General features: G+C 41.8%; 1 protein-coding gene across 1 annotated transcript; it reads right to left on the bottom strand.

Annotated features, from left to right (window-relative positions):
- Positions 1-955: 955 nt before the first annotated feature.
- On the bottom strand, positions 956-12,877 carry LOC115799901 (tumor necrosis factor ligand superfamily member 10-like). The gene is made up of 6 exons (XM_030757197.1): positions 12,676-12,877; positions 11,514-11,639; positions 7,911-7,956; positions 7,683-7,799; positions 6,939-7,180; positions 956-4,269 (listed from the first exon to the last, which is right to left on the bottom strand). Exons 1-6 carry the CDS (start codon positions 12,781-12,783, stop codon positions 4,060-4,062), a joined length of 849 nt encoding a protein of 282 aa, XP_030613057.1. The 5' UTR covers positions 12,784-12,877; the 3' UTR covers positions 956-4,059.
- Between the last annotated feature and the right edge of the window lie 510 nt (positions 12,878-13,387).

The raw sequence follows: 13,387 nt of genomic DNA on the forward strand, positions 1-13,387 counted from the left end.
ATTTAGTCTGCATTCATTTGTAGGTAATGTACAACTGAAAAATGAGTGAAATACTCGTTTTTGTCACTCTTGTCCACAATCAGAAATACGACCTTAATAAGTGAGACAGGTTTCAGTTTCCTGTTTTATTTGCTGTCTCTCTGTACACCTGTGAGTTTCACTTTGGAATTCTCTGCCCCGCCCTTATCAGTACCACCTGTGTTCAATTATCCAATCAGATTCTTTAAACATCATTCAACCCTTCGAGGGCCTCCTTTAGCAGGAGGTTATTTCATAATCATGAAGCACCTCGTTTCCTTCTTTCAGGTGATATTTGTTTTTTTTGTTTGTTTTTTTGCACCAGTTTATGGTAGGAGTGTCTTGTTTATGTAAAATAAATATAAAAGTGACGCACCAGACGATAGCAGGGCATGGACTGTGATGTCGTGAGGCTTTTAAACCTTCAAATAATCACTCCCAACTTTTCTCAGATCATTTTGTCCCTGCTGAGAACACAGTCATAATTAGATGACTCCATCTGAGGTCGGGCTATTTTTGTGTCATCTGTTTAGATTTATAATTTAATTTATAACCTCCAGGACTTTAATATAAGAGCTTTGCCCACGTTCAAAACATGCAAATTCAAATCATGTGCACGCATCTTCGTGGTCCCAGCGCGGAGGACTGACGTCGCTGTGTTTGCATTGCAGTGGGTTACTTTTACCATAAAAGGATTTGTAATTTATAGTCAATAAATATTTTATACGTAAACACAAAACAAACACGTGTTTTATGAAAGCACCGAGTTCCGAGGAGAAAAACACTATATAAATGCTAGTCCATTTACCAGATGTTTCCGAGACTTTATTAAGAGCTGCCTTTCTGGACTCGCACAGTTTGCCTACCTCGGCTTTTGATTACTTTGGACCTCACGCGTGTTTCTGGTCTCTGGATCCCCCTCAAACGGACTCTCGTGTACGATAGTCAACAACTCGAAGAGCTTTTTATTAAGTCTTTATTTCACATATTTACACCCACAAACATTGGATTATTTACATTCACATTCAGTTTTAATCTGTCTGGTAAAGAACTGGATTCTTAACAACCTGATGAGCGTCCATTTTTGATGCGTTTCCTGCGCGTAAACTGAAGTGGACAAAGAGGACTGCGCACAGGTGGATGTTTGCACCTGCAGGCTGAACGTGAGGTACGGGACAGGTTCTGATCCGGAGTGAAAAGGATAATGGACTGATTTGTAACGCATCCACTTCACAATTAATAAACCCCAACATGAACATGAAGCCACATTTTTGCTTTTATTTACATGAGTAATACAGTGAATGTTGCTGCCTCCATCAGTGAATGTAACATCTTTAATGAGGAGACTCGACACAGTATTTATAACCAGATGAAAAGTATTCATCGTGCAGAGTTTCATCACTTGATGTAGTGTGGTGCATTCAGCTGCGTCCTTCAGCCTTTGTAAGCCGATGATGGTAACATTTTACGGGGTATATTTGGAATATTCACCTTAGTAAGTCTCTAGATTAAAAGATGCCACTTTTCCGGGCTTCCTGCAGTTCAAGAATTAAGATTTTATTTTTAATTCTACTAAGAGTGAAATTTAAGGCCAGCTGCTTAAAACAACCAGAAACTGGAGGAAAAAAAACGTATAAATTCAAACAAACTGTTTGTTTGATCAGCACCTTATCACCTTATTTACTCTATTCTGCTTTCATGTCTTAGCACTTTTAAGGCTTTTGGACTTTTTTTCAATAAACTTTTTTTCAAATTCCTTCCTTGTTGGTGTTCCATCATTAGCGGTGTACCAAATAATAGCTGCTAAATTAAAAAATACTCTCGCAGCAACATCACTGGGACTTTATACAAGGGAGCCTGGAGGTTAAATCAGGTTAGAGTCCTATTTGACTGCCTCAAACATTTGTTTTCCATCATGCACCTATGGTTATGTCTAGGAAGGTTCAGGGCTGCAGAGCATGTGTGAAAATGGGTTTTTTAATTTGAATGACCTTGGAAAGCATCTGCTGCAGTGTTCACTACATAAACGTGGGAAGCAACGGAGCTACAGAGACAAGAAAAAAAACACATTTTTGCTGTTTAGATGCAGATCATTTTCCCGAGTCTGTGAGTCACATCTGCATTTAATCCAACATAGCATGAATACCAACTGTAAAGGAGCATTTAATGCACCTCTTGGAGAAAGACCAGAGTGGATGAGCCAACGTGCTGGAAGTCTGACAGCAGAGAGAGAGAGACTGCGGTCCTGCTGCAGACAGAAGTGCACCACAAAGTATGGTCCATAAGCAGCCCTATTTTATATTCCCAATAGGACTGTCAACGCGATCCGCCAGAATCTGAAGTGTGTCTGAAGGGCGGTAAATCATCTCTGAGGTTCATACTCTGACCCACATGTTTGTCATCCAACTGCGGGAAAATCAAGAGCAGAGAGTCCACCGGGAGCTCCAGACTCAATAGTTAAATGATTATTAGAAAAAAAAAAATTTAATTATAGAACAATATTTACAACTGAAATTTATGTGTGGATTCAAATTAAGGTTTATACAAACATTTCTTAATGGCAGACCAGAGTTTTTTGTGAAAATGACTGCAGCTGGTATTACTTGTGTTTCTTTGCATGTGGCAGGTGTGTGTGTGTCTGAGCCGGGTGTTTAGCATTGTTGCCACAAAGCAAGACGGTTCCTTGATTTGAATCTCGTGGCCAGGTGGGGTCTTTCTATGTGGCGTTCTCACATTCTCCCTGTGCCTGCGTGGTTCTCCAGACGGTCCAGTTTGCTCCCTCAGTCCAAAGACCTTAAAGCTTTAACTGTTAAAGGTTAAAGGTTTGATTTTTTTTTTTGTGTGTGTGATGCACTTGAAGCCTGTCCAGCCAACACAGACAGTTTCAAAATTAATCATCACTGAGATCAACAGTTCTGACTTTGGACCCAGATTTGTGGGATCAGACGTGGAAATGTTTAGAAACCGTTCTAGACTGGAACCATACTGGTGGAAAACAGATACAAAAAAATGGAGAGAAATGTGAGCAACCAAACGGCATGCCCTTTTATACATGATTTCTACATCTGAGGCCCTATGAGCTGGGCTGCTGCCTTTGGGAACAACTGTCATTTTTTGGGGTGTTCCAGTATAGCCAGTGGATCCATTCAGGAATTGTGCTTTATCAAATGAAATCCTCCTTTTGCTCTCACACAGACCGTTTACCTGTGTGCCAAATAGATGGTCTACATTTAGCTAAAGATCTAACAACTATATGAGACATATCCACAGCCTGGATACTGGGTCTAGTGCTCAGTGGGAAGAACTACAAATTAGGCAGGCAGGTGTTAGATGTCTAGTCTAGCTGGAAATTAAACTTGCATATCCTTAAAATTTGAGAGTACTTCTACCGTAAAGGAGACATATCATGCAAAATCCACTTTTTTAGCCATTAAATACACTTTTTTGTGTACTTTGAGCATGTAGGAGTGCAGAAAATTTAAGTTTATTCTCTCCCGGTGCTGTGTAGATATCTTTATATTCTTTTTGGGTCATATTTTTCAGTCTGTTCAGTTTTCTCTATTCCCTGTTACGTTTTCTTGTCTATTGCCTCACAGTACTTGCTGTGGAACTGCTAAACAAGGTCATGGACTTCCAGCTAACAATCTCGTGAATCTGCCATTTTTTTTTTCTCGCAGCAATTTTGTAGTCCAAGTTCAGTTATGCCAAAGTATCATGTAGACAAAATGTTCGGTTGTTGGGTGTATTAACCCCCACGATTCCTTTTAAAGAGCTGTTTGCAGAAAATCTTTGCAAAGTCCAGTCCACACTCACTTTAAGACACTCAAATACAAAAGTTTGTTTGGCTTGATTAGCTCTGATGCACAGCCACATCACTGTCTTCTCCCCCCACAGAAGCACTGTTGTTCTCCGTGACTCACTTTTACAGTTTTAAACTCTAGGAGAAGTCTAAGTGCTGCCACGTTTGTCATTACAGCACGGCAGAGCCTCTAAGGCATTTCATCCTGCAAACTCACGATCCCCTGTCCAGCACCTGATACTCTAGCTGATGAGAAATGCACCAAAGAAGCTGGTCTCCTCGTCCATGTCCACAGCAGATGCATTGGTCACCGTGACAAATAAGCGATCGCCAGTGCTGAGCGGGAACAGCCCCCCCTGGTGGGCGGAGTGCAGAGAGTACTGGGAGCCCCGGGACCAACAGGAAGTCCGGCTTGTTTTCATCAGCAGGATGGGAGCTGGGTAGGAGCTCACCTGTTGGGAGAAGAGCAGGTGAGAGAAACGTGATATATGAGAACTGCGTTTTTCCAAAGGTGACATAAAGGCAGAAATTCACACGTTTGTACCTCCACCACAGATTCAGGAGAAACAATCAGCTGTCAGCGAGTTGTCATTGTTTATGATCAAAAGTCTCCCAGATTTTGTCTATTAAACAAAAGCTTTCTCTGGACATGTTTACAAGTTTCTAAGTCTTGCTCTGATCCAAGAATCTGCCTTTTGCGGGACAAAACAAATCCACTTCAATTAGAATCTCAGCTCGGAAAAGCAAACCAAAACACCACGAAGAACCTGATCCATGTGCTTGATGTGTTCCATGAGGCCCGACCTGAATTGTTTGGCAGGACTTTGCTTCTCTGTGACTGTTTCTCTTCATACATCTCCTCATGTGGTGTCAGTCAGATCTGGAAATGGTTACCCATCACTAAAACCATTTCATATTAACAAATCAACACCTCAACATTTTTAGGGGTAAGACAGCATTCTCACACACACACACACACACACACACACACACACACACACACACACACACACACACACACACACACACACACACACACGCACACACACACACACACACACACACTTCAGTTTTCATTTGCTTTGAAAGGTGTGAGATTATGGGCTGTCAAACTGACCTGATCTGCTGGAGCTAAAGAGCTGAGAAAAGCTGGACTTTAAAGTGCCAGCGCTGCTGCCCGTGAATCATTTCACATGATGATGAAATTATGTTCGAGACGGCCACTTCTGCAGCCCCTCATTCAGCCCCTCATTCAGTAAGACTGTATATAAATGATGTATACAGCCACCACATTGCTTATTATTAACATTTTGGCCACCTGATCTTCTTCTTCTTTCAGTTGCTCCCTTTAAGGGTCACTGCAGCCTCCATCTCACCACATCCCCAGCATCCTCCTCTGTCACACCCACCCTCTGCACGTCCTCATAAATCTTCTCAGTGGTCTTCCTCTTTTCCTCCTGCCCGGCAGCTCCATATTCAGCATCCTTCTTCCTATATATCCACTATCCTTCTTCTGCACATGTCCAAACCACCTCAACCTCACCTCTCTGACTTCATCCACACTCCTGCAATTTCCTGCTCTCTCACTGCCTCCTAACACTCCTTCCCTCTTTCCTCTTCCTTTCTCTTAAGCTGACAGTAGCACAGTTTCCACTGGCATCCTGCTGACCAGCAGCATTGGAGGCAGTTGTGGTTAACACCCGGGTACTGATGGATCCAGTATGGAAATCTCATTCTTGATGTTCAACTTGGCTAAGATTTTACCCTGGATGCTCCGGGGTTGGGACCAGCACTAGGAGTAAACTGGCTCATGGCTCCTTCATGGCTGGGTTATACCTACTAATTCAATAACAGACTAATAAAGTACTAACAAAAACTGAAGTACAGACTTCTTTGACAGTCTGTACTACACAGTCAATTAAAAAGACTCCAGTCATACCACAACACTGCAAACAGTGTTTGAATTCATGGAGGAATTCAGGTTGGTACAGACATCAAAGCAGCCGTGCCCCTAAATTTAAGCCTTTCTGGTATTCAAAATTAATATGTTATAAATAAATTCACCTCTGTTTTTGAGGGGGAACCACCCAAAGAGGTCAAAAGTTATTTTGAGGGTTTAATTATCTGTTAGAACTAAAACAGTTTTTTGTATCAAGCTGTAAACATGTTTATTTTTGCAGTAAAGATGGACATTTTAACATGAAAGTCATGGGGATGGACTCACATTTTGGAAGCTGCCTCTAGTGGACATTAGAGGAACTGCAGACTGGCTATATTTTTCAGCTCCAGAGCTTTTCTCTTGGTCCTTTAACATCAAAATCAAGCGGACGCTGGTCGGTTGATAGTTGAGGCAGCTAACTTGACTAATGCTAACTGCTAATCAAAGCTCTGTTTAGCCAAAGCTTGCCTGGTGAGCGACTAGTTACAGTCACTGCAGCAACTGGGCCAGCAAACATCAGAGTCCGACATTCACATTTAAGAATCCGCTGACAAACAGATGATAAACAGCCCAAGAAATTGTGCCATTAAGGTTTTCCCCGTCTGCAGTCAGCCGGTAATTACACAGAATAATGACAGTCATAAATAAAGGAGAAGCATCAGCGCAGCTCCTCCATCCAACCTCCTGAATTTGGTTTGTTATGAGAGGCCATCTGTAATTCCCTTGTCAGTAAGAAATCTCTAAAATTGAACAATGCTTCAGATCTCTGACTTGGCAGAAATTAACAGTTCCCCTTAAATCATCATCCTTTAGTATAAAAGTTACAATAAATGACATATTTTTTTCAATTTGACGTAATTCACCAGTTGTAACAAGTCTTTTATGGATTAAGTTTTAGCTGATAAAGCAGAAACCAGGCCTGGATTCTTATTAGTCATCATATTTTATTAGTCAGATGCCATTCTAATACCCAGCCCCGCCCAGTAACTCAACAGATACTGAAAGGTTACAAATAAACGTGCCTGTTTGTGCTGACAGGTCAAGACAAGCTGGATTTGATTCAGGCAGGAGGAATTCTGTTTAGTCTGACTGATGTATAAATACAGGTCAAACCAAATATTTACAATAATCAGACAAGTGAAAGAGCAAAAAGTGATTTCAGTTTACAAAAGTGTCTCTCACCTTCTTATAGACGTACTGCAGCAGAGGCTTCCCCCTGTCCTCCACCTCCTCGCTGTCCTCTCCGTCCTCCTCCAAGTGGCTGTGTCTGAAGTAGGTCTGGGCGTAGACGTAGTAGAGGCCGGGCTGCGACACCACCAGCTCCCCTTCCACCAGCTGGACGTCCTGAAGGAAGGCCAGCCCCTTCCGGCCTTCCCACCACGAGATCTTCTGGCCATAAACTCGCCGCCCAGCAAAGACTGGAGCTGCAAGTGGAAAAGATTTGGTTTTGTTATGCAATCAAATGTGATGAAAGCTGATTTTAGGGGTGGAGGAGTTCAACATCTTGTTTCAGAGAGATGATGAACTGAGGGACTGCACCAAGGTCTAATAATGAGGTCAGGATATGTGAACGTAATCTTTCAGAGGCCAAAAACTCTTAGTTTCAGCAGTTTGTTCTACTCATGAATCTGTACGGTGTCAGGGAGAGGGAATATCCCAGAATCCCCACCCAACTGCTGTCCACATTTGTTTGTGAGGGGCATCCAATCAGAAGAAAGTTGGCTTAAAAGACCAAACAGCTTGTTTCAGCAAGAGGAGGAACTGAGGGGCTGCCCAGCATGAGATAAATAGGGATTATTTTGAACTGTAGATCATGCAAAGCTACTCTAATAAGAGTCCAAGAATAAAAATACAGAGGTCATCGTTAAATTCAAAGATTATCCTGTGCAGGCTGCTTAGACTTTGCCCCCCCCCAGCAGGACTCACCTCCTCCTGCTCGCTCCAGTTTGGGCACGAAGCTGCCCGTGACATGAGCCGCAACCTTGGGGCGAGGCGAAGTCTTGTCGTCCATCACAAGTGAGGGCAGCACCCGAGATACTTCATCTAACAAGGAGGAAAGGGTGGAAAATTACACAGACATATCCAGAAAGACCTTATCGGAGGATATTATCAATATTTAGTAGATTAAAGGTCAGACTGGATTTGTTTTCTCACCTCTCACCGCTGATGAAATCTGCTTCTGATACTGCTGAGACAGAGACTGCAGGAAAAACAGTGGAAAGCATTTATTTGGGAATGCAACAATCTTTGATGCATTCATGCAATCACCATACACACACATAAAAACAGATTATATGAAAAACACGTTAAGTAAGATGCACCATGCACCACATTATCTGCCGAGCAGGGCCATCAGCTCATACCACAGACCTGCCGAGCAGCCTCTTATCTAACTTTGACCCTGAAAATGTGCTGACATCAGATCAGGAAGTAGACTCCTGTGAATAAAAAGGGGCCTTCATGTTAACGTTGGCAACAGATTCCTTCCTGGAAATTGACCCCGCTCCCATTTCCTCATGTTTTTCATTTCTTTTGCCAATTAATTGGAAACTACGACCAAACCAATGAAAGCCATTTCCTCTGTGATGACTCTGGATAGACTCTTTAGTTCAGCTGCAGAAATGTGATTAAACAAAAACTTGTTTAAAAATTCAAAAAGAATGCTGAGATAAGTCTTGGAGATTAGAAATAGTTTAATACATAATTTTAAAAGAAATTTGGCACTGGATAGGTTCAGCACATTTTCCTGTTATTTAGATAGATAGATTTAAACTTTATTAATCCCTTGGGAGAATTCCATCAGGAAAATTAAAAGTTCCAGAACACCCATCCAAAAAGAAGACAAACAAACAACAGAACAAACACCACCAAATACACCAAATTCTGACCCATCCATCCAATTTAGACTCATCAGTTGTTGTCCAACTCGTGTGAAATATGCCTTAAGTTGCGGCCATGTGATTGGCTGATTAGATATCTCTGTTAACAAGCAGCTGAACAGATGTACCTAACAAAGTAGCCAGTGAGTTTAATAAAATGGATACATTGTAGTAAGTTCACAAATTTAACTGAATGCTACCTTCAAGTCGAAATCTCAGCACTAATATGGTCAATAGTACCTCATAGTGTTGGTTTGAAGCTGTCAGTATCATATGACAGCAACAAATTTAAGATGCTTACCCTGCACATATCTGCAAATGAATTTTTATAGACATTTTCCTAAGAGATAGAAGTGTCTGTACAGGATTTTGAAGGGCATGTTCATGTAAATTCAGATCCTTTATTGAGTTTAAAAACCCAAACCAGTGTCCTGAATCAAACTGACTCTGTACTGTTTATACTCTGAACTAAATGTAATCAACCGGCAGTATTATGCAGAGCAGCAAAGTCGGAGGAGGAGGAAGAGGAGAGAGAAGGGAACAAAAACAAACAATGTGCACAAATAGCAAGCAAAAGAAAATCAATATGTTTGGTGTGTGTGTGTGTGTGTGTGTGTGTGTGTGTGTGTGTGTGTGTGTGTGTGTGTGTGTGTGTGTGTGTGTGTGTGTGTGTGTGTGTGTGTGTGTTGGGAAGGTAAATGCATTCCTGTGCTGATTAAACCACACAGGATCACATCACATCTCCAGCTATGAAGGAGCTCATTGTGCATCCGCAGGCAGTGATTTGGATCATTTCAGCTTCTTTTTTTTTTTTGTCTGTGAATATCCACAGGAAGCTCCTAATAATGATAATAATAATGACCCTTTTTGGAGTTTAAGAGATAACACTGGCTTTATTCTTTAGTCTTCTTTCTGCCAGTGAATCCCATGAAGACAAAAAAAGGAAGAACAAACAGCAAATTAATAGTTTTTGGATAACAATAGAGCTCTGTTGAACTGAAGTCTTGGTTCTCAGTCCTGCTCCTGTGGCTCCCCTCTTATGTTTATCATGAAGAGGAAAACTCCCTGCTGTGTAAAGTTTGATTAAATAAGGGACAGATGAATAAAAATAACAATAAACCTTCTTCAGCATTTGCGTTGTAAGCATTTTAAGCCTTCGCAGCTGGGAGGAGTGTAGGAGGAGGTTAGTAATGTCTCCAAACCCTGTGGGTGGGGAGTTTTTGATGCAGTGCAGTGAAGGGGAAATTAAGTTTTGAAATCTCAGCAGCTGGCCAAATCATTTGAGTCATTAATAGCGATGGACTGAAGCTGATATGCACAGCTCATTTTCAGGTTTTACTGAGCGGAAAGCTCCGTAGCTGAAATGCAAACACAGCTCTGAAGCACCAAAAAGCTGCAGATCCTCTAATAGCAACATGAGGCTGGCTTCTAAAGCAGATCAATCCCCCCACAGACTCCCATGGTAGCATATATACCTTTACACCAGAAATAAATGTGTAAATAAAATAAAAATAAAAATAAAATACAATAATAACTGTACAAGATCTGAAGTTTGTTTTTTTTTGTTTTTTTTAAACTTAGTTGGGGCTTAAGGTTGGGGGCGTGCTCCCTTTGAGTGACAGGTAACTGTAGCCTGTAGCTGTCTAGCAGGCGTCACTTCTGCTAATTTGTGGCGTTGGTGTCTTTTGGAGAATTTCCAATTAAAATAATCTTATAAGCAAAATGTCTTTCTGTGCGTTTAACTGTACAGACAGGCTTTCCAGGAAGTCCGTGCTTCTGTTTTACTGAATGAAATTCTTGTATTTTATTACCGTGTCTTAACTTTAATCACCACATATCTGTGCATTACAACCATACAGTCTATGGCTGCAGCTCGCTAACAAAGTTTGCTCTCCACTTCAGCCAAAGTGCTCTCACTAAGGCTTCAGCTTTAAAAACCAACAGATGACACCAGAGACATATGAAGAGTGGAGACGGCACTCAATCCTGAACTGAAGCCTCTGGGAGACTTCTCCCATCCCTGCCCCACCCAAAGAGCTATAATGAGAAGTTAACAGCCAATCAAGTTGTTGCACACATGAACAGGAGAGGTCTGAGCAGTGTGGTAGCAGACGCAGCTCTCTGCTCCTTCCAAGTGTATTTTTTTTCCGTTTTCTTGGCTTACTGTGTCCGTAGTGTGAATAAATATGGAGTATATTCAGCATGTTGAGATGCTGTTTGTGTCAGCACTCTGAGTAATGTTAATGATGCCGCTGGCTTATTCTTCATGTAGTTAATTTTGGGGATAAAGAGAAAAAAAACTGTCCAGCTGAAGAGCAGGCAGATGTGGATGGTGCGACAAACTTTTACAATAATTCATTTATTAAAATGAATTATTGTTGTATTGTTATTGTCCTGTTTGTCTTGTTTTGTTGTAGCCAACTGTGAGGTCAGTTTTCAAATGCAGGAAATGAGATGTTCAGTCTGTTTTTTATACCTCCTTTATTTTAGCCTAACTAATACCACCTGCTATCCAAAATTCATTTTCATAATTTTCTTCTACAATAATGAAATTATTTTCATATGTTAGCTGTTGCATGCTTTGGTCATTAGTGAATTCTGATAAATATTTCAATCTTTACAATCTGCGATGACATGATCTATTTGCTTTTTCAAACCTAACTCATAATTAGAAAAGTTCAATGCAAATCAAAAACTTCCAGAGAAGTTGCCTTTGCTGCTGTTGTTGCAGGACAGGCTCAAAGTGAGAGAGCCCCCCCCCCCCCGTTTTACTGTTAAATCGTATTTTAGGGGCAAAGCAGGCAAAGTTTTTAAGCAGTTTAATCTGATTTAATTCCATTTCATTCCAATGAGTCTTCATGCGCGGATGATACTGTACCTTCTCGATGAGGAGGTGAAGCTGCTGAGTGACCTGCCAGCATGGATCCCCTCGCACGGCCGTGACGCTCTGCAGGTCAGCGCCTGTCAGGCAGGAGACACTGCTCCTGGCAAAAGTCTCTTTCATCTGTGAGAAGTGAAAGTTTCAGGAACAGCATCAAACAAGTGGAGCAACGTCTCTTTTAGTTTCCCGTCAACCATTCCTGACACACTTGACAGTGCCTCTGACTTTCTTTTCTTTGCCAGCAAAACCAAAAGTTATTTTCAAGGTTTGTGTACTTAAAAAAAAAACAAAACAAAACAGAATTTTGCAGGCTGATATTAACTTTATTACACCAATCTTTCCTGCTCTTTTTGGAGAAAAATAGCCACTGTCCACACTAAAACAATTACTGTCTAAAGAGCTGGCTCTAAAACCTGAGTCATCATAATTTCCTGGCATGCATCCCTTTTCTTTGTTCTCATCTGTTTAAGTTTTATTTCCCACATATTGCTGCTGCATCTCATCTGGGTTAATGATTGATTATTGTAAACACAGGCCGAGAGTTGTATTGGAATGAGTTCATCTGAGCGGACTCTGGCTTCACCAAAACAAGTACAGTAAGTGCAGCACATATTCACACTCACACACACTCAGACACACACGAACGCATTTCTGTAAAAACTCTTCCTGACAGTCACAGATGATCATAAAAATTTGCTGCAGGCCACCTCTCCTGTATTTTTTTGGTTTTGTTTTAACTTCCTTGTTCACTGTTTCTGCGTTTATAGCTGCAGAGGAAAACAAGGTGTGTGAGTTTGCGTGAAATTGCATTGTGCAAACCTGACCTGAAAGCAGCGTGTGTGGCCTGCATTACATTGTGTAAAAAAGAAAAATAAATTAGACGTGGACTAAATGTGCTGTGGAGCGCAGAAGCAAAACCAGAGCGCAAAAAACTAATTAAAGTAATTTGCTCCAGAACCTGTCACCACTCAAGTACGCATTAAATGTCTGCAGTAATTACAATGAAGCGTTCACGGGCAACAATAATATTAAGTAACATGTGGCTGCACCAAAACCTCGCACAGCTTCGCCGCCGCCTCGCTGTGCGCAATGCACGGCCATGCGTAAAAGCCTCCGCGCGTCTCTGCCTCTTCCGTCCGAACTTTGAATTCTTCCTTACCGAGTTCAGAGCCGTTGTGAAGTGCAGCACGGTGATGGTGACGACCACGGTCTGCAGCAGAACCGCCACCAGCAGCAGAACCCCGAGCTTCGGACCGGAGCCCGTCATAACGACAGACTGCCGTCCGGTACCCGACCAGCGCCGCCCGTCCTGTTCGCAGACTTCCAGAACAAGAACAATGGCAGAGAGCTGACTCCTTAACTTCTACCCTCTCTGTCCCCTGCAAGCCGGAGGAGGAGGAGGCGGAGGAGGCGGGGCCGGGCCGGGCCTGAAGAACAAGAGCTTTTCCCTCTTTGAATTGCTGCTGCAGGGATTATTGTTTCATTTCTGCGCTGAGAAAACACAGATAGGCTTCTATAGTTTATTGTGAGCGCTCATATCTTTGGTATAGATCTCTGCTCCGAGTTTTACTGTGAGAAGAAATGCCTTTGACATGACCGGAGATCATGTTCTAAAACATGCAGCTGGACTTTGATGGAGAGTTTATGGAGGCTAATCTGAACCAAAGATTTCATTGCTTATATTAAATCTTTATGATTTTGGGGCCCAGAGCAGCAACCTCCTGAGACAGCCGTGTTTATTATTAGTATCCAAAGTTAATTGCATTTTTTTAAGGAGCAGGGGTTCAGATGTACTTAAGAGGTCATGTGTAGCCCTGGCACTATATTAATGCGCCTACATGCATAACACCTCAAGACTTACAAAAAAACCT

Source organism: Archocentrus centrarchus, chromosome 20 (assembly GCF_007364275.1).
Source record: "Archocentrus centrarchus isolate MPI-CPG fArcCen1 chromosome 20, fArcCen1, whole genome shotgun sequence".
Taxonomy (NCBI): Eukaryota; Metazoa; Chordata; class Actinopteri; order Cichliformes; family Cichlidae; genus Archocentrus; species Archocentrus centrarchus.

What these genes read in the sequence shown, in the direction of transcription:
- LOC115799901 (XM_030757197.1), bottom strand. Translation starts at nt 12,783, where the DNA reads ATGACGGGCTCCGGTCCGAAGCTCGGGGTTCTGCTGCTGGTGGCGGTT. An exon ending in GATTTCATCAGCGGTGAGAG is followed by an intron (nt 7,800 to 7,910) that starts GTGAGAAAACAA and finishes CCTCCTTGTTAG; the next exon opens with ATGAAGTATCTCGGGTGCTG. An exon ending in TGCAGTACGTCTATAAGAAG is followed by an intron (nt 4,270 to 6,938) that starts GTGAGAGACACT and finishes TTCTCCCAACAG; the next exon opens with GTGAGCTCCTACCCAGCTCC.